This window comes from Choloepus didactylus, chromosome 3, assembly GCF_015220235.1.
Source record: "Choloepus didactylus isolate mChoDid1 chromosome 3, mChoDid1.pri, whole genome shotgun sequence".
NCBI classification, from domain to species: Eukaryota; Metazoa; Chordata; class Mammalia; order Pilosa; family Megalonychidae; genus Choloepus; species Choloepus didactylus.
In genome coordinates this window covers 134,489,040-134,514,744 of record NC_051309.1, presented here as the reverse complement: position 1 = coordinate 134,514,744, position 25,705 = coordinate 134,489,040, and the positions used below count along the sequence as shown (strand labels likewise).

At 34.6% G+C, this 25,705-nt stretch overlaps 1 protein-coding gene across 2 annotated transcripts in view; it reads right to left on the bottom strand.

The window, feature by feature from the left end:
* The window catches only part of SPATA5 (spermatogenesis associated 5), a 449,967-nt gene that overhangs the window by 297,298 nt on the left and 126,964 nt on the right, over positions 1 to 25,705 (bottom strand). For both annotated transcript variants that reach the window (XM_037830598.1, XM_037830599.1), the window contains 2 exons: positions 21,962 to 22,015; positions 20,248 to 20,327 (listed from right to left, as the gene is read on the bottom strand). In XM_037830598.1, the coding sequence (XP_037686526.1) occupies positions 20,248 to 20,327; positions 21,962 to 22,015 (134 nt within the window). The remainder of the gene's footprint in view (positions 1 to 20,247; positions 20,328 to 21,961; positions 22,016 to 25,705) is intronic.

Here is a 25,705-nt window from a genome sequence, read left to right as displayed (position 1 = left end):
AATAAAAATTGCATCAAAGAGAAAACAAAGATAAATTTGAGGTACCTCTGAAAAATGTGGGTGGAGACATATCTAGAAGGCATAAATAATATGAAGCTAGAATTCAGCAGAGAGACCTGACTTAGAATTATGGCTAGGAGCAGTGCTGGAGGCATCTTACTTTATTTTTACATGGATTTCTTTTGGTGGTCAAAGGCAAGAACTTTTCTTATTTAAGAGGGAAAAAAAATCTGTAACCCCAGACATAGAATATCACTGAATATAAAAGTGACAGACAATTTCTACTATACTTATCTTGCTTTTCCAAATTAAAAACAAAGAACAGCTCCTGAAAGATTTACTCAAGAACTCCAGATTAGATTTGCTTTCAAGTTAAGTACAGAATTTGGACTGAATAAAAGAGAGTGCATAAAACTAGATTATGATGACCACTTACTCCATTATGTAAGTGGCTCTAATGTACAGCAATTACTGATCATACTATTTGGTAGATTTAGAATCATTTCTAGGAAGTCAAGTTAATCTTAGCTGCAAAAGTTCAGTTTAGCAAGATAGTACTGAAATTAGAGTATATTCAAAAGAGACTTTCATATGTGGTAAAATTTGAAAGGAAATTTTAAAAATTATGTCAGACACTAAGAAATGAGTTATTTTAACTAATTACATATATTTATTAGTAGTAAAAATCATATATAGGCGTTAACTTCTCAAATTTTAGAAAATAAAATAATTTGAATACCTTCGAAGGCATTCCAAATATATATAAATCTTCATTTTATTTTCAAAAACAACTTCAGTATCTTATAACCTAGGATTAAAGATGTGAACATACTGAAAGAATGCCTCATATTAAGCTTTTATTATAGCACTTTTTACATGAGAGCTCATGGGAAAAAATATGCAAATTGAAAAGCTATGTAACTGTTTTTCATTTTGAATTTAACTTTTAAATCACAAATAAGGGCAAAATATTCAGGGGCTTTCTTAATGCTATTTTTGTTTAATGCTGAAAGCTTACTGACACACCACCACATTCTATTACAATATACTAACCTAAAGTTAACTTAGGTATGGGTAAGACATTTCACAAACAGAAAAATTAATATTACTATAATTGCTTTAGACACTGAACTCAGCACCACTCATTAGCATAAATTACAGTAAAAAGAATGAGTCCTTACAAAGAGATAAAATGATTGAGGAAAGCCCAAAATATCATGTTTCCAATGAAAACACAATAAATACACACCTAATCATACCATTCCTCAACACTCTATACCCTAAGGGGAAAGAAGAGAAAATTTCCTAGGTTATCACTCAGCCTGTATTCCTTCTCCCCTTTCATTTCCTCTTCAGAAGAGATCCTAAGGAGCTACAATCTGTGGAACAACATTAAGACAGCAATCTCGAAAGGGACAGGACTGAGAAAGTAAGAAAAAATTCATGCTAACTGTAACAGAAAAGAAGAAGGGTGAGTTTCAGTAGGAAACTGGATTCTGTAAGAAAACATCAAAGGAAAATTCTAAACCTAAAGAAGAAAATTAGTGAAATTAAGAATTTAAAAGATGAGGTCATTCTGGATGGTATTCATATGAGCTATATAGATATCCCCTTGTAGTTATTAGTGTACTGGAATAGCTAGAAGGAAATATATGAAACTGTCGAACTGCAACCCAGCAGCCTTGATTCTTTAAGTCGATTGTATAACTATGTGGCTTACACAGTGTGACTGTGTGATTGTGAAAACCTTGTGGCTCACACTTCCTTTATCCAGTGTATGGACACATGAATAGGAAAAGCGGGACAAAAATTAACTGAAAAATAGGGTGGGATGGGTAATGGGATGTTTCAGGTGTTCTTTTTTACATACATTTTTATTCTTATTTTTATTTTTCTGGAGTAATGAAAATGTTCAAAAACTGACTGTGGTGAGGAAGCACACCTATATAATGGTACTGTGAACTGACTGTACACTGTGGATGATTGTATGGTATGTGAATATATCGCAATAAAACTGAATTTTTTTAAAAAAAAGAATTTATTTGGGTGTCTGTTTTGCTTTTCCTTTCTTTACCTTGCACTGACAAGTCCAATATGAACTTCTTTTAAAATGAATTACTCTGACTAGGATATATATATTCTTGTGAAGGAGTTGAGTTTTCTTGACTGAGGAAGAGGTAGTGAGGTTAGTTACCTGAGAAAAACGAGTTTGGGGTAGGAAGAGACAGATGTGATAGTTCATCCTTTTTCTTTTCCCCTCTTTTCAAAAAAAATTTCTGGAAAATAGTATGGATTATATTTTGATCAAATAAATAGTCTGAAGACAGCAACAATATGGAAAGGATAACTATAGTTCTGGCTCCTTAACAGACATTTCTTTAAAATAAAAAATAAAGGAGCCACTTATATTTTTAAAAAGTACAAGCATGAGAAATAACATAAAAAAAGCATAATCCATGAAAAAATAAAACTCATGGAAGCATTAGTTTTGTCAAAACTACATTCAAACAATCTTCATGAGCAACTGGAAAAGGAAATCAAGAAAAAAGTTCCATTTACAATAGCAACCAAAAGAATCAAATCTCTAAGAATAAATATAAAGAAGAATGTAAACAATTTGCACATGAGAAACTATAAAATATTGCTAAAAGAAATCAAAGAAGACCTAAATAACTGGAAAAACATTTGTATTCATGGATTGTGATGACAACAATTCTACATAAAGTTGTTTACAGATTCAGGACAATCCCAATCAAAATCCCAATATTCTTTTTTTGCAGAAATGAAAAAGCCTATCACCACATTTATGTGGAAGAGTAAGTGGTCCTGAATAGCCAAAACTGTCTTAAAATAGAAAAATGAAGTTGGAGTACTCACATGTCCCAATTTTAAAATTTATTAAAAAGCTATAGTAATCAAAACAGTGTGATACTGGTGTAAAGACACACATATAGACAATGAAATAAATTGAGAGTTCAGACATAAACTCTTACATCTATGGACAATTGATTATGATTAGGGTATAAGGCCACTCAATGGGAAATATCAGTCTCTTCAAAAAATAGTTCTGGGAAAACTGGATATCCATATGCAAAAGAATGAAGTTGGACTCCTATACTATATACAAAAATTAATACAAATGGATCAAAGACCTAAATATAAGAACCAAAACTATAAAACTCCTAGAAGAAACCATAGGGAAGCATCTTCAGTACCTTAAGCTAGGCACTGGTTTCTTGGACTTTATACCAAAAGCACAAGAAACAAACAAAAAAATAGATAAATAGGACTTAATCAAAATTAAAAACTTCTGTGCATCAAAAAACCTTATCATAAAAGTAAAAAGACTACTTAAACAACGGGAGAAAATATTTGGAAACCACATATCCAGAATATATAAAGAAATCCTACATCTCTGTATCAACAAAAAAACACAACCTAATTAAAAAACGGGCAAAAGACTTGAATAGGCATTTCTCGTAAGAAGACCTAGGAATGGTCAAGAAGCATTTGAAAAGATGCTTATCAATGGCAATCAGGAAAAGGCAAATTGAAAGCTCAATGAGCTACCATTTCACATCCACTAGAATGGCCACTATTAGAAAACCTGAAAGTAACAAGTGTTGGAGAGGATATGAAGAAATAGGAACACTCATTCATTGTTGGTGGGAATGTAAAATAGTACAGGTACTGTGGAAAACAATTTGGCTGTTCCTTAGAAAGTTAAGTACAGAACTGCCATATGGCCCAGCAATCCCATTATGAGTTATATAACCCCCAAAATTGAAAACAGGTACTCAAACAGGTATTTGCAAACCAGTGTTCATAGCAGCATTATGCACAACTGCCAAAATATGGAAGCAACCAAATATTGACCAAAAGATGAATGGATCAATAAAATATGGTATACACACACAATGGAATATTATTCAGCTGTATAAAGGAATGAAATTCCAATACATGTGACAACACAGATGAACCCTGAAGACATCATGTTGAGTACAATAAGCCAGACACAAAAGGACAAATATCTAATGATCTCATTGATAATTAGAATGAGCAAATTCATAGAGTCAACTCTACTAGAGCAAAAATAAAAACAAACAAAACATTGGAACATATAGTGAACCCTCAAGTAAACCAAGGACTAAGTTAATAGCGCAATTAAAATATTCTTTCATCAGTGATAACGAAAGTACCACACTAATGTAAAGTGTTAATAATGCAGGCGTTTACGGGAACTCTGTATTTTCTGCATGATTTTTCTGTTAACCTGCAACTACTCTGATAAAAAAAATTTTTTAAAAGAATTAAAAATGCCTTGAATTTCCTAGCTTACCACCTACATGATAAACTATACTGTCCAAGTATGATAAGCATTCAACATACACCAAACAATAAATAAGCTATTTTAGTTTTACAGATATCCCATAAAATGCAGAGACATGGCTAGTTGTTTTCACCAGCTGTACTATATATGTGTAAGCTACATGTGCTCTGTGTAACTGCAGCTTTGTATAAAATGTAAAATGTTAACAGAGAATGACATACAAGTATGATTTTTTTTTCCATTTTGCAATGATTTCCCAGTAAAAATTCCAAGTTAATATACACAATACTCATTACATTTTTATAGTTTTATCTCAAGCAGAATGTAGAGAAAGAATTGATTCTGAGACTCACTGTTCAATTTACACCCTGCCTAAAGAACTTTTTCCTAACTTTGAATTTCTATACCCTGTTATAATATAACCCAATAAAAAATGACAAAAATTAATACATGGTTTATAATGTAGAATGTAGGGGAACTAGAGATAGAGAGCAATTAATGGAGTGGGAATGATAACCCAATAAGAACAGATAAGCTATCGTGGATAAATTTAACATTCTAGGAATGCCCAGAATTGACTATGGTTTGTTAATTTCTGATGGGTATGGTAGAAACAAGCTCACAGAAATGTTGCTGTATTAGGTTATTTTCTTGGGGTAGAGTAGGAACATGTTGGAAGTAAAGTAGTTATTTTAGGTTAGTTGTGTTTTTCTTACTCCCTTGTTATGTTATGGTTTGGTTGAAATGTTTTTTTACTGTATGTTTTTTTTTTTAATTTTTTTGATGTAGTTAATTAAAAAAAAAGAGTTGATTAAAAAAAAATGAAAAAAATATGCAGAGCCCCCTTGAGGAGCTGGTGGAGAATGCAGGGATGTTGGGCTCCCCCACCTCGATAACTGCTGATGTGCTCACAGACATAGGGGACTGGTGGTTTGATGGGCTGAGCCCTCTACCACAGGACTTGCCCTTGGCGAGACTGTTGTTGCAAAGGAGAGGCTAGGCCTACCTGTAATTGTGCCTAAGAGCCTCCTCCCAAATGCCTCTTTGTTGCTCAGATGTGGACCTCTCTCTCTAGCTAAGCCAAACTGGCAGGTGACTCACTGCCCTCCCCACTACGTGGGATCTGACACCCAGGGGAGTGAATCTCCCTGGCAACATGGAATACGACTCCCGGGAAGGAATCTAGACTCCATCATGGGATGGAGAACATCTTGACCAAAAGGGGGATGTGAAAGGAAATGAAGTAAGTTTCAGTGGCTGAGAGATTCCAACAGGAGCCGAGAGGTCACTCTGGTGGGCACTCTTATGCACAATATAGACAACCTTTTTAGGTTCTAATGAATTGGAATAGCTAGCAGTAAATATTTGAAACTATTAAACTACAACCCAGAACCCATGAATCTTGAAGAAGATTGTATAACAATGTAGCTTGTGAGGGGTGACAATGTGACTGGGAAAGCCATAAGGAACACACTTCCCTTTGTCCAGTGTATGAATGAATGAGTAGAAAATTGGGGGCAAAAGAAAAAGGAACCCAGTGTTCTTTTTTACTTTAATTGTTCTTTTTCACTTTAATTTTTATTCTTATTATTTTTGTGTGTGTGGTAATGAAAATGTTCAAAAATTAATTTTGATGATGAACGCACAACTATATAATGGTACTGTGAACAACTGAATGTATGCTTTGTATGACTGCATGGTATGTGAATATATCTCAATAAAATTGAATTATTTAAAAAAAACAATAATAAATTTAAAAAAAATTGAGGGAGATAAAATTATTTTAAAACATGCCAAAATGCCAAAACAGAAAATTTAAATTCTGTAGAAATCACAGTATGTTATTATGTAATATAAGGTTTTATTTTTTAATTCATCCTAGTAAAAGCTTCGCTGACCAGTACTCATCGGGGAAGGTTGCTTTGAATTTAGGAAACAGCTTTGATAGTTGATAAGATAGGGTGCAAAGGCCAACTTTACCACTTGTTTTAATATACCATGTGGAAGAATCACTGAACCTCTCCAAGCCTCAGCTTACTCAGTCAAAACATGGGAAAGGTCACACCTTCTCCAAAATTAAATATATAAAGGTACTAGCAAAATAGTTATCACAAAAAGGAAATGTTCAATATGCAGTAGTTATAAGCATTAATTATAATTATCACTATTATCAGTTTAATGAAGATACTTATAATTTTTAAAAATTATTATAACAAATTAAAAGTAACAAAGGGTTGTCTGGCACACAAACATTGACTGAAATAAGTCAGGGACTTGATGTCTGGTAGAAGATTTTTAGAAGCCAAGAATAACAGCACAGGTTAGCAAATATATCCAAACTAATAATTCCAGATCCCTACTGAGCCTTGACTTATAACATGGTAGAAAGTATCAAACTCTCTTAAATTTTTTGCCATGAAAACAACCAGCCAAATATTAAGACAAGAACTGCTTCTCTGATGTTCTTCACAACTACCAGTCATGCCCAGACTGCTGGCCCTTTAATCAATACACTACTGAAAGACTCTTTCTACACAATATTACACATTGGTAGTTAAGAGTTTTTTTACATTTTCTCCTAAGTGTGGAGTACCTGTTCAAATGTAGTAACTGTTTGATCCCTTAGAGTCCTCAAGGAATTCTTTATTTTGAACAGCTAAAGTTTCCAGATTGGGAAATTTTTATATTTCTCAAATATTTTTATATTTTAAAAATGATTTTTTTTAAATGGAAACTTCTTCAAAATGGATAAAATGCCTTTCAATAATACCATGTAAAATTGTGTGCTCAGATGCAGAAATGGTTGCCTCAGGAAACAGGCTAATGAGAAGAAAATCTTGCTTTGGTTTTTTGGGTACATGCCAAAAGAAGTGTTTTCTAAACCAACTTAGCTTTTCGGAAGTGGGGTAAGATATTGGACAGCATTTGATTTTAATGCTTCAGGATCATTGTTCATATGCTATTACGTGGGGCTTCAGACACAGATTTTGGGAACCCAGTATCTTGCTTACTTGGGAAAGACTATTAGATTCCCCTACAATAAATTGTGACTGAGTGTCCTCCAGGACAAAGATTAACATGGTTACATTCCAAAAAGCTTAATTCATATATCAAAGATGGCAGCAGTCTTTTACAAAATGTTTTTTCACCTGCCTTTGTTACCTGTGTTGTCCTTGGATTATTGTTACTATCAGCTACATTATAAAGAATAACTACACAGGAATAACTATACAAGTGGGATTTATTCCAGGTATGCAATCCTGGTTCAAGATTCAAAAATAAATTAATGTAATCCATCGTATCAACAGGCTAAAGAAGAAAAATCATATAACATCAATATGAAGAGAAAAAGCATCTGACAAAACTCAACATCCAATTCATGAGAAAACTTTCAGCAAACTAGGAAAAGAGGGGAATTTTCAATTTGATAAAGCGCATCTACCAAACAAACAACCATACAGTTAACATCATACTTAATGATGAGAAACTAAATGCCTTCACCCTAATATCAGAAATAAGAAAAGGATGTCAACCATCACCTCACCTATTCAACATCATACTGGAAGTCCTACCTAATGTAGTAAGACAAGAAAAGGAAATACAAGGTATTCAGACTGGGAAGGAAGACATAAAACTGTCTTTGTTCACAGATGACATAATTGCTTATGTAGAAAATCCCAAAGAATTGACCAAAAAAAAACCTCCTAATAAGTAAAGTAAGTAATTATATCAAGGATACTAGATACAAGTGCAATATGTATACAAAAGTCAACTGCTGTCTGTACCAGCAATGAACAATTGGAATTTGAAATAAAAAACATACCACCATTTATGTTAGCCAAAAAACCTGAAATAACTGTATAGATTTAACAAAATATGTATAAGAACTTAGGAGGAAAAAAACTGATGAAATAAATAAAAGAAGATCAAAATACATGGAGAGATAGTCCTTGTTCATGGATGGGAAGACTCAATATTGTTAAGGTGTCAGTTCTTCCTAACATCATCTATAGATTCCATGTCATCCCAATCATAATCCCAGCAAATTATTTTGGAGGTATAGGAAAACTGATTCTAAATCCATATAGAAGGGCAAAAATCCAGAATAGCTAACACAATATTAAACAAGAAAAACAAAGTCAGAGAACTGACACTACCCAACTAATTAACAAAAATGGACTGCTGAATACAAGCCACAAACACAAAACCCTAACAAGCAGCAAAGTACACTGAGGTCACTCCCAGTGGAAAGGAGGTGGGGCTGACGGAAAGGAAAATAATTAATTAAAAAAAGAAAAAAATATAGAGAGACTTTTAGAGACTGACCTTAGAGAGCCAGAAAACACCTGTGCCCCTAGAGGGAGAGCCCAGAAGACCAGGTGCTCTGACTGATGAGCAAAATTGGGGGGCTGTGGACTGGTTCTGAAGGGGGGCTTTCATTCCCTCTTTCTCCCTCTCAACCTGAGTGGCTCAGTGGAGACTCACCCATTTTCAGTTCATAGTGCTCTGACCCAGACAGGGATGTAGCTGACAGAGCCAGAAAGACAAAGAAACTATTGAAATTCTGAAGACAGCTCCTTAGGGGGTGTATCTTCTCTAAGAGGAAGAAGGTGGGGCCCAGCTCAAGGGCCTATCAGAACTCAGACCCCAGGGCCTATGGGAAAACAACCAAAACAGAAACAACCTAAGAATGAAAGAGGCCACACCTCTTTACACAAGTCAGGAGCAGGAGCGGGAGCAACAGGCTGACAGGCACCACCTGCTGGGCAGGTTAGGAAAAGCACAGTGAATAGATACCTCACAGTAAAGTCTGTCAATTTCTAAGACACACCTTCAGGGAGACTTGAAACTGACTATAATCCCATTCTGAGATCTGAACCTGTTCTGGTCTGGGAAAATCTGATTCAGGTAATCAGGGAAGCCAGATGCCTAGACAACAGAGGACTACAAACTACACTGGGAAAGGCAGAGATATGGCCCAGTCAAAGAAACAAACTTATACCTCAATCAAGATATAGTGGAGATACTATATCTATTCATTAAAGTGAAATGAAACAGTCAATTAAGATTTCCAAAGAAATATGCTAAATCAAATCAAAAACCAAATCAACGAGTTCACAGAAGATATGGCAAAAGACATGAAGGAGATAAAGAAAACACTGGGCGAACATAAGGTAGAAATCGAAAGTTTGAAACAACTACTGGCAGAATCTATGTAATAAAAGGCACAACACAAGAGATGAAACACACAGTGGAGACATACAACAGCAGAGTCCAAAAGGCAGAAGAAAACACTCAGGAACTGGAAAACAAGACAACTGAAATCCTACACACAAAAGAACAGATAAGAAAAAGAATGGAAAAATATGAGCATCTCAGGGAACTGAACGACAATATGAAGTACATGAATGTACATGTCATGGGTGTCCCAGGGGGAGAAGAGAAGGGAAAAGGGACAGAAGCAATAATAAAGGAAATAATCAATGAAAATTCCCCATCTTTTATGAAAGACATAAAATTACAGATCCAAAAAGCACAGCATACCCCCAAACAGAACAGATCTGAATAGGTCCACGCCAAGACACTTAATAATCAGATTATCAAATGTCAAAGATAGAGAGAATCCTGAAAGCTGCAAGAGAAAAGCGATCCATCACCTACAAAGGAAACTTGATAAGACTATGTGTGGATTTCTCAATAGAAACCAGGGAGGCAAGAAGGAAGTGGTGTGATATATTTAAGATACTGAAAGAGAAAAACTGCCAACCAAGAATCCTATATCCGGCAAGACTGTCCTTCAAACATGAGGGAGAGCGTAAAATATTCTCCGACAAACAGACAATGAGAGAGTTTGTGAACAAGGTATCTGCTCTACAGGAAATACTAAAGGGAGTACTACAGACAGATAAGAAAAGACAGGAGGGAGAGGTTTGGAACACAATTTAGGGTGATGGTAGCACAACAATGTAAGCACACTGAACAAAGATGACTGTGAGTATGGTTGAAAGAGGAAGGTTAGGAGCATGTGGGACACAAGAAGAAAAGAGGAAAGATAAAGACTGGGACTGTAGAAATCAGTGAAACCTAAAGTGCTCAATAATTGTGATAAAATGTACAAGTATATTTTTACATGAGGGAGAACAAATGAACATCAACCTTGCAAGACGTTAAAAATGGGGTGGTATTGGGGAAAAAATAAAATCAATGCAAACTAGAGGCTAGCTAACAGAAACAGTGTACCATGCTTCCTTTATTTTAACAAATGTAATATACCAAAGCTAAATGCCTATAAGAGGGGGATACAAGGGAGGGGTAAGGGACTCTTGGCATTGGTGATGCTGTCTGACTCTTGTATTGCACTTTAGTTTAATTCTATCTTTCCTTTTGTTGTTTTTTAGCTGTCACTTTTTTTTCTTTCTTCTTCTTTTTCTTTTGTCTCTCCTCCTTTGTGGAAGAAGTGGAGATGTTTTTATATAGATATATATATATATATGGTGGTGAATGCATAAATACATGATTATACAATTGTTTACTAAGGACAGAATGCACAGTGGGTGAACAAAACTGTCTAAAAAAAAAAAAACAAAAAATGATGAAGAAACCTTGAGGGCATTATATTGAGTGAAATAAGTCAGACACAAAAGGACAAATATTGTATGGTCTCACTGATATGAACTAATTATAATATGTAAACTCAAAGACATGAAATATAAGTTACCAGGATATAGAATGAGGCTAAAGAATGGGGAGTGGTTGCATATTATGAACAGAATGTTTAGGTAAGTTGAACTTAAGTGTTTGGAAATGGACAGAGTGATGGTAGCATGTTATTGTGAGAATAACTAACAGTTCTGAGCCGCGTGTGAATGTGGTGGAAAGGGGAAGCTTAGAGTCATGTATGTTACCAGAAGGAGAGTTGTAGGTTAAAATATGGGAATTTATAAAACAGTGAATCTTGTGGTGGACAATGTCCATGATTAACTGTCAAATATTAGAAATCTCTTTCATGAACTAGAACAAATGTATGACACTATAACTAGAAGTTAATAACAGAGGTGTATATAGGCAAAAAATATATACCTATTGCAAACTATGTACTACAGTTAGTAGTATTTTAATACTTTCGTCAACAGTAACAAATGTACTATACCAATACCATGAGTCAATAATGGAGGGAGGGAAGTTAGGGATATGGGAGTATGGGAAGATTTGAGTTTTCTTTTTTGTTTTTATTTCCTTTCTGGAATAATGGATGCACAGCTGGATGACGGTACAGTGGGCAATCGACTGTGCACATTGGATGATTGTATGGTATGTGAACAATCTCAATAAAATTGAATTTAAAAAAACAAATTAGTGATGGGGGTATGGGGAAATGAGTAGGTAGAGCACTGGGGATTTTTAGGGTAGTGAAACCATTCTGTATACCATAAAGGTGGATACATGATATTATGCATTTGTCAAAACCCACAGAACTGTAAAACAAAAAGCATGAATCTGCATGTAAAATATGGACTTTAGTTAGCAACAATGTATCAATATTGGTTTAGCAATTGTAACAAATATATCACACTAATGGAAGACATTACTATAACTATAGGGGAAGGAGTATATGGGAGCTCTGTTTAATTTTTCTATAAAGCTAAAATTGCTCTAAAAAGTATATTAATTTATACTTTAAGATACATTGATTTATATTTATATAATTAAAAAATTTAAAAAGTCACTAAGAAAAAAAAATCTGTGATTCCTCTATCGTAAACACAACAGACAAAGTTCTGTGAGTCCAGGCCCACATTTAGATACAGTGTAGTCAAAAACTATTGAAATTTTTAAAAGAGAACATCATTTAGCACATTATTTTTTTAATTAGTTTTTTTTAGTTGTGGTAAAATATACCTGAAATAAAAATCATTTTAAACATTTTTTAAGTGAGCAATTCCGTGACATTAAGTACACTGACAATTTTATGTCATTTTTACCACTGTCTACCTCCAGGACATATTTGTCCTTTTGCATCTGGCTTATTTCACTCAACATGATGTCTGCATGGTTCATCCATGTTGTAACACATACTAGCACTTCATTTCTTTTTATGGATGAGTAATATTCCATTGTATGTGTGGTGGCTTGGAGACATGTACTCCTGAAAAACATGTTCTTCATCTTAATCCATTCCTGTGGGTATGAATCTATTGTAAACAGTACCTTTTGATGAGGTTACTTCAGTTCAGGTATGGTCCAAATGAATCAGGATGGGATTTAATCCTTTTACTGAGGCCTCATAGAGAAAGCAACAGAAGAAAGTCACAGGAGTGGCCAGGAGCTGGAAGTCAGCAGAACATGTAAGAGAAAGGAGAAGCTGCCACCATGTGCACTGCCATGTGACAGAAAAGCCAAGGATGAAGGATCAAGCGCAGCCAGCTCCAGAACACCATAGTCTTCTGAGAAAAATCACTGCCTTGCTGACTCCTCAATTTTGGATTTCTCCTAGTCTCAAAACCATGAGCCAATAAATCCCCATTGTTTTAGCCAAACTCATTGCAAGTAGTTGTTTTAGCCGCTAGAAAATTAAAACAGTACGGATATATCACATTTGGTTTATCCATTCATCATCTGTTAATGGACATGACGGCTGCTTCCACCTTTTGGCAAATGTGAATAATGTCGCTATGAACATGGGTATACAAACATCTGTTCAAGTTCTTGCTTTCAATTCTTTGGGGTAGATACCCAAGAGTGAGGTTGCAGGGTAATATGATAATCCTATGCTTAATCTTCCGAGGAAGCACCAAACTGTTTTCCACAGCAGCTGCACCACTTTACATTTTTTTTTTTTACATTCTTAACAACAATGTACTAAGCTTCCTATTTCTCTGCATCCTTGTCAGCACTTGTTATTTTCTGATTTTTAAAATCATAGCCATACTAATTGATACGCAGTTGTATCTCATTGTAGTCTTGATTTACGTTTCTCTAGTAGTTAATGATGTTGAACATCTTTTCATATACTTATCGGCCATTTATATAATCTGCTTCAGATATACAAACTCTTGAAATGTCTGTTCAAGTCCTTTGCCCATTTTTAAATTGGGTTGTCTTTTTATTGTTGAGACATTAATTCTTTTAAGAGCTCTTCGAGAGCTTACAAAAGCTTACAAATGATTCTTTATAAAAGAAGATGGTGACATTTTGATGAACATACATGCAGAGCACAAAATTCCATAAGATAGTCTGAGTGTTTAATTGTAAAAGAAATCTGCTCACAAATTACACCAAACCATGGTCAAGTCTGACGTGGCTAATAACCAGCTGAGTGATCATAATCCCCAATTCTCTATTCTCTTATTCAAAAAATAATATCTATGTGCCTATTTGCTAGGCACTGTGCTGGACATCTGAGATAAGAGGATGAAGACATGATTCCCTTGAAGATCTCTTAATTGCTGGCATCTATGAATAAGCTGAATTAGATGACACATACATAGGTCCTTCTAGTTTTAAAATTCTGTGATTCTATGTTGTTATTATGTAGCAATTAAGTGCAGCTATTTATTTCATTATTCGTAATAAAAACATTCATATTTAGTAACTTATTATTGACATCACCAGTCAGAAACTTTTAAACAGAAAGAGGTGAAACTCAAACTTGTCCAATTTGCTGTTTGTTGTTGGAGGAAACAATAGCTGTAATTAATGTTAAGATTAAGTGAAGGGAATTCTTTGGATTCCCTTACCCATGCTGCCCTTTCCCTTTACTTCCACAATCACTATGAGCTAGCTGGAAAATTGCAAAGTGAAAATGTTTCATGGGCTGAGAAATATTCTTGGCTAACTTTCAGAGCTTCAGTAGGAAACAAAAACCATAAGACTGACATCCTAGGAAATCAAAACCAACTCCAAGAAAAAGGTTAAAAACAAATGCTTAATCACTAACATAATGAGATGACTTTTCAAAATTCTATCATCTTCTAGAAACAGACAACACAACTGAAAAAAATTTCAACTATATAAAGTATTGAAGTTAGATTTCCTCAAAACATTAACATTAATTCTCCTTACTCTTCTGAAGTCAAGCCTCTTTTCCAAATTATTTCTTTTCAAAACTCATAAGCAGGGGTCAGCAAACTACATCTAGTAAACCAAATCTGGCCAGCAACTGTTTGAGTTTTTTTTTTTTTTTTTTAATTAATGCTTACATAAACCTATGACTGCATTTGCACTACAACAACAGAGAAGAGTAGTTGCAACAATTACAACTTTCAACCCACAAAGCAGAAAATATTTCCTAATTAGCTACCCTTTATAGAAAAAATGTACTGACCCTATCTTAAAGAAACCTCACTGATATAATGGTAATTATTTCACTGATTTTTTCAATAGTAAAAACTTTCACAGAAACAATATCTGTTTCCTTTTCAACTCCTCTAATAAATAATATGCTTCCTAAATTACAGGACTCATTAAGGATTCCCTTCAAATGATTCTTGGATTATAGACCAATATCTCAGGTTACCATTAAAAAACAAAAAAAGTTTTGTTTTTTTTTGCTGGTATATATTTTATACATCATAAAGAGTCCCAATGGTAGGCATCTGAATTTGTTTGTTTTCTTAAAATCTCCCTCCCTGCATGCCAGAGTCAATACTCAGGCTTGGGAGACAAAGACAACCTAAGGATAGCTAGCCAAACATTCTAAACTGAATGAAAAGTGTTACGCATGATAATTTTCATGATGCATTACTTTCACTTTAAAGGCAAATTAGCTACAATAAGAGACCTACATATCCTAAAACATCAACAAAAATATCAGCAATTACTACCAATTGCTAGTAAAATGCTGCAAATGGTCATCCTCTAAGGAAAATCATCTTCTACCTTTAACTGTATTATAGTTCTTAGCTACATGTATAGATAAAACACAAAACAAAAAATATTCATAGAACTCTGCTATATGTATAAAACTATTATAAGGAAAATATGGCATATATTTTCCATTTCTTCTTTTATTCTGTTTTCCTCAGCATTTGTTTAATATTAAAAGTTAATCAATGCAAAACTGGTTATATGTGTGGTGATTAAGTATAAGACAGGAAAAACTGCGTAACAGAAAACAGTTGCTATTGAATTTAGCAACTTTAAACACAGACTAATGTTTTTCTGTCCAAAATCATGATAGAATAAGGGTCGTCCCTATTTCTCTGTACAGTTCAAGGAGCACTAACTTAGAAGACATAGATTCTTGTCTTGTCTGGGTCTCTTACACTCTAGGAGCTTCTGTTCCTACTGAAAAATAAAAGGTTTACACTAGGATGATTTGTAAGAACAGTTCCAGCTATAAAGATTTATGATTTTATGAAATTTTTAAAACTACCATAAAAATCATATAAAAAATTTATAACCCCCCCTTGAAAGTGCCATTTATAGAAATGATGCCTACAAAAATTTCCTCTACAGTGCTTAGTGTCAGGAATTCAACAAATGTACTTGAAATCTGGATATGCTGCAAAAGAGGTTCCCCCTTTTCCTGATCTTTATTTTAAAACTCAGAGCTCTTTTCAAAATGCTGCTGCTAATCCTGGAATCTTCACTTTCAATGAAAGCTAGCTCAGACCTTCTTACTTTTTCTCCAACCACTCCAAGAGGAAATTATTTCTAGATGATTAAGTGCAGAAACAGCTATTCAAGAATGAAGTTATTACTATCATAGATTCTCCAGCACCTCATAGAAGATATCCTCCAACAGCTCAGGTTTTAACTGAGCAGCACTTAACCATTTTCTATTTTTTCATATATTTAATCATCTTTTTTATATTTTATCATTAAAAAACCCCAATGTTAAATAGTAGTATTTTTATAAAACAGAATAATACATCATCTGCTTTCTCCCAAACAAAACTGCCTTTATTCTATTTCTAAGATACAAACTTTTTCATATGTTAAATATGTGAAATCAGGATGCCTCATGCAATCAATGATTTCTCAATTCTATTTCATATTTTAATTGGCAGCATTTTTTTCTTCAGTAGTTGTTCATAAAATAATGATTCGTGTTACAACAGACAGCATCTTAGATTGATGAAATATCTTCTAAAGAAGGCTTTTCCTAATTTCCCAGATGCTTCATTTAATCAGTATCTCCCTCCAGAATGTAAGCTCTACTGGAGGCAGGATTCATTTCTATATCCATTACTATATTTCCATCTATATGGAAGTTATTATTGTAAGAAGAAACACTAATGTTTTCTAAGCATTTATGAAATGGCAGGTACTCTGTAAAGCACTTTATATGTATTTAATTCTAACAACCTAGAACTTATCTCCATTTTATATATGAAGAAACTAAAGGCTTAGCGAGGTTAAGAAACTTGCCCTAGGTCCTGTTCACTGTTGTATCCCCAACACAAAACCTGTTGCAGAATGAGCATCCAATAAATATTACTGAAGGAGAGAATGAATTCATGCTTCCAAGGGAGTCTTACAACAGCCTAGTTAGACAAAACAGGGTCATCACTAACATATGAGTCACACAGAAAATGCCCAATAAATACAAGCTCACAAAGTTAGTTAATTAACAATCGGCCTGGAATCCTGATCTATATGGTACTATAGTGAAGTTAAAAAATAAGCAGTTCAGGGTATCTTCTCTGGAGTCAGAATACCTGAATTCAAATCCCAGCTCTGCCACTAAGGAGGCATGAGCTTGAGTAAGGTATTTAAGCTTCTATATGCATATGTTTTCTCACCTGTATAGGAGATAAGAATAGTACCTATACATACTGGGGTTGTTGTGAGGATTATTTGAGTTAATAAAGCAAAGGCCCATAATACGGTGAGTGGGGTCCAAACAAGGGGCGTCATTGTTATTTGGAAGCTGGTTAACGAAACAAGGTGGACCACTCTAGCTAGTGATCCTAAGTCCAGAGATACGTTCCTAATTTCAATTTGTGCTATCAAATTTGGCACTACCAGGCAGTTGCTGTCAGCTGATGAGGATGATTGTGGATCCTGTGATTGGCTGGGATGTCCTGGACAAAGGAAAGTAATTCCAGGAATCTCCAGGTTAGTCCGTGCCCATTTCCTCAGTCTGAGGAGCCTGGGCAAAGAGAATATGGGAACCCACCCAACCCCTCTCCACTTCTGGTGATAGAATGGTTCCCTAAGACAGGGACAACTGATGGTTTACTGCCCACCTTGCCCTCCCCTTCCCATTACAGTCTTTAAAAAAGGTAAAAATTTAAGGCAGCCTGGAGGTGGGGCAGAGGACTGGAGTCAAGTGCCAAGTGTATTAACATCTTACTTGGCATTAAAGCAAGAGGACTTTGTGTGAGCATTTTCTTTATGTAAAAAACACTTAAAACATTTTTTGGTAGATCATAAACACTAAATGAATGTTATCTAATATTATTATTAACCCAGTATAATTCAAATTTCCTCCCTACCTCAGTGTCTCACTCCCTACCACATCTATTTTTCAAAGATCTGTGCTACCTTAATAACATTTTCAATTTTCCTAAATGTAATGGAGGTCATTAAACCACTTTGTAAAAGGAATCTTAAAGCATTTCCCCCAACTCACAAAATGAAATATGACAAAAGACCTTATTCAGAGCACCTATAATTTAAATGGGCATACAGAGGAAGGGAAGTTAGTATCAGGGTTATTTATTTTTCAAGCTCAAAGAAATTATTAAATGAGGAGGCAAGGAGGAGAAAATAGTGACTGTAATTAGACATTTTGATAAGAATGAAAAAATATTTCTTTTTGAAAGCACAAAGATTTCTAAAGCTAAGCAAATGGCATGTTTATGCTCTATTTACAACGTGCTGGCTGCAATCTTTTTTGAGTAACTTCAAATAGTCAAAATAATTCAATTCAAAATGCACAGGATAGCAAGGACTAGGATATACCATAATTGTTTGTTCAATTTGTTAAACATGTTAAGATTTGGAAAGGGGGAAACATGATAAGAGGAAACTGTCTTCATGCACTCATTTTTGGAATGGTCATATGGGTTTGATCTTAATGTTAGTATAGAAAACATACAAAGCTTTGAACAAATGCCCACTGTGTGACCTAATGTTATATAGAAATGCATCCTACTTTATGGAATTTTTCATTTTTCTATGTTTTCTTATTCCATGAGTGTCTTAACAATGCATAAGACTGGTTTAATATTTTGGGAATTTGATGCTTTTTTTTGATATCTATCAATGGTTGTATTTTTCATTTCCAGAAAATGTGTTCAAGTAGCTAAAGAACAAAAATATACATGTGGAGATTTTAACTGTTTTAGTTTTTAAGTAACAGCAATCTAACTGGAAAAACAATCACTTTCCAGGCAATGCTGAATGCTGGTCCATCAAACAATAAGGAAAAAGAGCTGGAAAAAAAATCCCACTCTACAAGATTCTTACTATTTTAAAAAACAAACTATATAAGGTTTAGTGCAAATAAAAGGAAACCAAAACTCCATACTTTGAACCCACTGGCTTCCTCTTTGTTTTCTGAAATGTCAACTAACTTGATAAATCATGACCAGAATTTTTTATATACATACAAAAGAAACTGCATAGAATTTATTTATACTGTATACTTGAGTTCAACGAGCCACTGAAGGAAGGAGGTATATAAAACACACAAGTGTTCCCTGAAAAGTTCAGTATGATGAAACCAGAAGAGGAAATGATATCTCCAGGCTGCAAATTACTAGCATCTCTAATACATATGCAAATTCCTACTAAGCAAAATTGCCTGCAAAACTAGGGTATTTCTACCAAGTGCCTTGTATTATTTCCTACACCATTTTGTTTGAGAAGAATTTTATGAGAACTCTGCTACATATTTTATCCCCCATCTGGTTCATATTTAACATTGTATCCCACCCTATTCCATTTTAGGCTCTAAAAACAAATGTTTTTCTTTAGTATCACATAATGCAGTAGCGTCACACTACTACAGCAAACTTTTTTTTTCTTCTCTTGTAGTTAAGGTGTATTTGAGCTAAATATAACCCTTTGTGCCACCTCAACTCAGAAGTAATAAAAGAGCCTGAGTACTTCAACTCATGGAACCAAAAATCTGGTAGGTATTTATGGAAGTTTGACAGGGTAAGAGTGGGGAGCAGGGAAGCCAGCTTCTTAATGGCAGAATCCCTATGTTAAAACTCTCACCTGATGAGGCAGCTCTACACAGAAAGAAATTATAGCACTGCTTCATATCACATTTAGTTTTGGGTCTTACAAGCTGCTTTCTGCAATTACTGTAATTAACATCAGCAAAAATTTTATATTCAAATATATACATCAAGAATTTATGCATAAAATACACGCATTAATATTATTCAACATGACATACTTGTAACACAAGTTGTTTAAAAGACAGAGAAAAAAATCCTATACTTGTAAACAGTTCTGATACAGATACCTGTTTGAAATGACATTGTAGATAATCTTTATTGTCTGAGATTCAGGAAAAAAACTTTTAATACTAATTTATATTTTACTGTTAATAATTATTATATTTCAGGGACATGATTTATTCCAAAGAATATTAAAATCTGTGTAATAAATTTTATTAAAATGGTTTCTACTATTTCAAACAATTATGCTTAATCCATCTTTGTTCACTGTTTTGACTATATGTATACAACCACTCTAATTTCAGTAGGCAATATTAGGGTCTCTGTAGAAAATAAACTACAAAAATTAACTGAAGTGCTCCAAATGAATATTACTGTTTTGCTAAAAAACAAAAAATTTTAAAAAGTATATGAAAGCATTATAAAGTGATAAAATGGAATAATTTAATGGGTAAAAGAACACATGAATTGAAAAATGTTCTCTTTTAGGTCAAATGTATTAACAGCCCAAATTTTATTTCCTCTATACTGTAAGTGCTATTAAATATTTCTTACCTGCCCCTTTCAACTGCTAAAGCATCAAGTTCATCAAAGAAGAGAATTGAAGGAGCCACTGCTCTTGCTTTTCGGAAGATCTGGTGGAAAGAATACCACATTAGCTAAACAAACTCCTGAAAACTCTGGAATTCAGTTTTAGTTTAAAGACTGTATTTAGAACTAATTATATCATGTGCCAGTCAACCAGCCCAATTACTTTGTACACACCTCAAACAGATGCCCAGGATATTATAGTAACAATGTAAAAGTTCCTTCTTCCATGGTCCTTATTCATAGACAGACAAGACTGCCAATACAAATTCATATAGGTGTGTAGAAAGCAATTTGGCTAAGCAATCAGGCTGGACAAACAATCTTTGTTAAAATCCCACCTCCTACTATTTAGTAGCTGTCTGACCTTTAGCAGGTACTTTACTTCTCTCGGCCTTAATTTCCACATCTTTAAAATGGAGATGAAAATAAATGCCTACCTCAGGAGATTATTTCAAGAAATTAATTTTTTTTAAAAAGAATTCAAAGTATTTAGCACAATGCCTAGATTATAGTAAGAGATCAGTAAATGATAGGTATAGGAAAATAATGGTTGATGTGAATCCAGGACAAAAAAGCCAGAAAAATGGCCAAAACTTGAAGAGCCTTAGGCTGGTTGGAGCAGAAGTCAACCCGACTGCTAACATTAGAGATTGGCCAGAAAGCCACAGGGGTGACGTGTGGAAATGGGCTAGAAAAAGACAGCATAGGCAAATATGTGCCACCTATAATCTATACCCCCATTTCCTGATCACAAGTAATATGACATAAAAATACAAACAAGTTAAAAAGCATTAATATTAATAAACTTTTTTTATACTTTAATCAATGGTGGTGCTGTCATAATCAGTTACTATGTTTTATATGATTATTATCTTCTACATTTTGAAGGAATAGGAAAAACAGTAATTTAAATTTTCTTCTCAGTTTAAAAAACAAAGTATTACAACCCATTACACTCCTAGGCTGATGGCCAGGTATTTCCTAAATGGGTGCCATCCATTGCTTTGCTACTTAGGTGTTACTGCCCTAGCTCAGCTTCTGTGACCATACAAGGTCCCTCCGTGAAGCAGGCCAATCTCTACATAGGAAAGCCAAGACATGTGGTCGGATTGCTGTTGTTACACGACAGTTACCCTGACTTTGCATGAATTTACCAGTTGTCTAGCTTCCTCAATATGTAGGCATGGTAAATCATTCAGGTATCAAGCCTGGCTTTAAAACTTAGAAAGGAAGAAGGAGATGCATTGTCTAACTCACCTGGTGGTAGTAAAATAATGACAGAGAAGTGAAATTTTCATATACTAAGTTAGAATTACAAGGGCTATCTTGTTTAAAAGATTTAAATCTCATTCTGAGATTGTGCATTCTCCTTTGAAGGTTTAGACATATCTTTCTTTAATGAAATTATGGTCGATTTTTAACAAAAATACCTTTATTGGGTAAAAATAAAATCTGGTAATATTATGATGTATAATAACAAAAATAAAGTATTAAAGACTATTATATTTTTAAATAATAAAATAACATTTTGCCTGAAGAAAAAGATGCACCACTAGAATTTGGATATGAAAATTTCAAAGTCTATAACCCAAAAACAAATAGTACAATATTTTTGAAACCATACAGAAGGACAGAAGTGTGATCCTCCTATGCAGAGTTCCACTTAAGGCATAATTACCTCTCTAATTGCTCTTTCAGATTCACCAACATATTTATTCATTAATTCAGGCCCCTGATGAAAAGAAAACAACTGTTCAGTGAATGCATAAATGAAATCATGTGTATGTCTTTAGATAAAGTAGGAAAAATATACAAAAAGAAGAAAAAGGAAAAAAATAAAAATCCATTTTTAATTAAATTAGTTCCTTTAGCATGCTTATATTCACTGGGTGTTATTAATACCTCAAAAATTAAAGCCATTCTACATTCCAAAACTACACATCAATATGAAGGAGATGATGTGACTAAACAATATTTTCACATCTCATTCATTATCTGTCCACCCATCCATCCATATCTTTATTGCAGGCATAGTGCTAGGTAATCAAAATAGAATAGTGTGATTTGGAAGGCTAACAAAGAGGTAAAATCCATGTATTCCCAGGGCTAACCAGTGGCTGGTTTTGAGTATGTCTATTTATCAGTTTGTGTCTAAGTTCATTGGCTCAATACTGCTGTCTGATAAGAGGCAAGACCGCAGAGTGATTCTTATCTCTCCATGAGAAGTCCTACAAAACAAAGGAAATTGGATGGGGACCATGTAATCCATGACATTATCTTACTGTCCATGAATGTTTCTGATATAGATGTTGCTCTCACCTCTTTCTGTTCTCACTGGACTTGTCCATAGGGCAGTAACTACAGAGGCCTTGTGCCGGTTTGAATGTATTGTGTCCCCCAAATGCCATTATCTTTGTAGTTTTGTGGGGCAGAAGTTTTGGTGCTGGTTAGATTTGCTTGGAATGTGCCCCACCCAGCTGTGGGTGATAATTCTGATGAGATGTTCCCATGGAGGCGTGGCCCCGGCCATTCAGAGTGGACCTTGATCAGTGGAGCCATATAAATGAGCTGACTCAGAGAGAGGTAACTCACTGAGTGCAGCTGTGAGTGATGTTTTGAAGAGGAGCAAGCTTGCTAGAGAGGAGCGTCCTGGGAGAAAGCCGCTTTGAGGCCAGAGCTTTGGAGCAGACGCCAGCTGCCTTCCCAGCTAACAGAGGTTTTCCGGACGCCATTGGCCATCCTCTAGTGAAGGTACCCGATTGCTGAGGTGTTACCTTGGACGCTTTGTGGCCTTAAGACTGTAACTGTGTAGCGAAATAAACCCCCGTTTTATAAAAGCCTATCCATCTCTGGTGTTTTGCATTCTGCAGCATTAGCAAACTAGAACAGGCCTACAAGGCCATATGTATTCTTCTCAACCATGTCCTAGCCAGTGGAGACACCTCCTATAGGACAAAGCCTCAGGATCAACACGCCAACCCTTGATCACAGTGTCACATGGTGACAATCTCAATGACCCTTGTGACCCTCCAAAATGTCTATTGTCTAGTCATATCTACTGTTTGGAACTCCCTTCAGATATCTATTAAGTATTCCTTCAGTTCATAGAAAACTTCTTTTTCCTTCTATGTCCAGGTATTTTAGAAGGCTAAAAGGCATATACTTCCAGCAATAAAATTATATCAATTTTTACTACCCAGCTTTTAATAAGAGAGTCCCTATTATTTCCCAGTGATATATTACACATCACTAATTCAAAGATGCACATCTTTTTGATATTTAATATTTCTGAATTTTAGCATTTTTTTCTTTCTTAATATTCCTAATATATATTGTATGGAAAGTGGTAGGCTTTCTTTTACAGAATACACCTATCTAATTTCTTTGGATACACAGTCACTCCAAGCAGTCATGAGATATTAAAATAATAATAATAATAACAACAACAACAACAACAATAACACTGTGCTCAGAATCAAAACTAATGCATTCACATACTGGTATAAAGTTTGTCCCACCAAGTTAGATGTTTTCTCAGCTGCGGTAATTTTTCTCTCAGTGTACTCATCACTGCTCTTCCTTCTGTTGATAGCTTTCCCTACACAACCTGAAATCTAATGTGCATGTCTGTCTCTCTGTCTATCTATATATATCTATACAAACACACACACACTTTTATTTTTAACAAGATTTATGTTCTATCCCATGTAGATCATGGGTCCAGACAAGTTGGGGGATGTAACCAGACACTGGCTTGAATATTTCCTGAACAATTTTACATTAGTCAAAAACCGTATGACTGATTGAAGTACATGGGAATAACCTATCAGAATGTCAACTAATCCCATAGATTGGTATGGGTTATACGTAATTCAAGTTAATGTAAGATACCGTTTACAAAAATAACTACCATACAGTGTGACCAAGTACTATTATAGAGGCACGCACAGGCACCAATGGAACACAGAGGGTGAACTCTTAAGAAATTCAAGGAAGACTCCTAGAGAAAGTAAAATTTCAAGTGAGTCCTCAGTTGATTTATTCCCCACCCTCAAAGTATGAAATACATCAAAACCCAGGAAGAAATCAAAAAGGTCTCTGATCAGCCAAAATAGACGTTACTATATGCACTTTAATTGTAAAAGAGCTCTTATGGTCTTCATTCAGAGTTCACTGACTTGTAATTTATACAACAAGACTAACAAATTTGAGTGGAACTGGTAAGAGTTTAGTGCAGGTAGAGCATAGGATACAAGGAGCATGCAACAATCAGTAAGGCTACCTAAAGCGGGAGGTAGGGGCATGTCAAAAACAAGTTTAAATTTTATTCTGTAAGCAATGTGGAAGGTCTTTAGTGAGTTAACAGATAACAGGGGCACTGCAGAAAAGAAGATTTTGGCCACAATATGAAGAATGGCTTGGAAGGACATATGAGACTGGAAATAAACAGACCACTTGTGAAGTTCTTAAAATAGTCAAGGTAAGAGATGATGATGGGTAGGAGTAAAGAAAAAGAATGAGATGGAAATGAGAAGAGAGCCTCTGAAACTATTAAGATAAAATCAGTTTAATTTGTTGTGGGAACCCATAAGTGAAGGTGAGATCCTCACAATGATGACTTAATTCATCAAGAAAAATATTATGCTCAATACAATCAGTGTAGCCAGTCTCAGATATATGAATCTCATTAAGAAATTCATTCCAAAATTATCAAATAAAAATGCTGTAATCACAATCATAAGTGCTAATATTTATTGAACATTTATTATATACCATGAACTATTCTAAGCACTTTCTATGCATTAACTCAGCTAGGTAGAATGTCAAAGAAAAGCATGGAGTTGCTATGATGATTTTGCATCTGTACATTGAATACACAAAATCAAAGGCAGAGAAGATCTCAAAAATCCAGTATCTTAAATCCTTTGCTAAAATTTACTGTAATGAATGACATATAGAAGCATTAAGTAACTCGTTATGCCTACAATAAGTTTATGTTCTAACAAAGAAGATAAAGCATACTCTTAAACAAACATAAAACTACAGTGAAGAAAAAAAGACCACAACTACATAGAGAGTACCATAATGAGAAGTAAAAATAAAGCAGTGATCCCTACCAAGTGAGGGAATCAAAGAATAATCCTGAACAGCAATGAGATCACAATTCTGTAAGATCACATAGAGTGGCTGAATCAACATCCTTTATGATATTTTCCTAGGGATGTGCATGGATGCAAAAGGGGAAGGAAGAACAAAGACAGTTATGTTGATCCCAGGGCGTGGATTGCTCTGGGTTGGACACATGTAGGATAATTCCAGAATTCTAGATTAAGCCTGAGATAATCTCAGTGGCCAGTAAGACAAGGAGGGAGTTGATAAACTAGAAAAGGTTGAGGAACTAGAAGGTGCTACAATAGAAAGT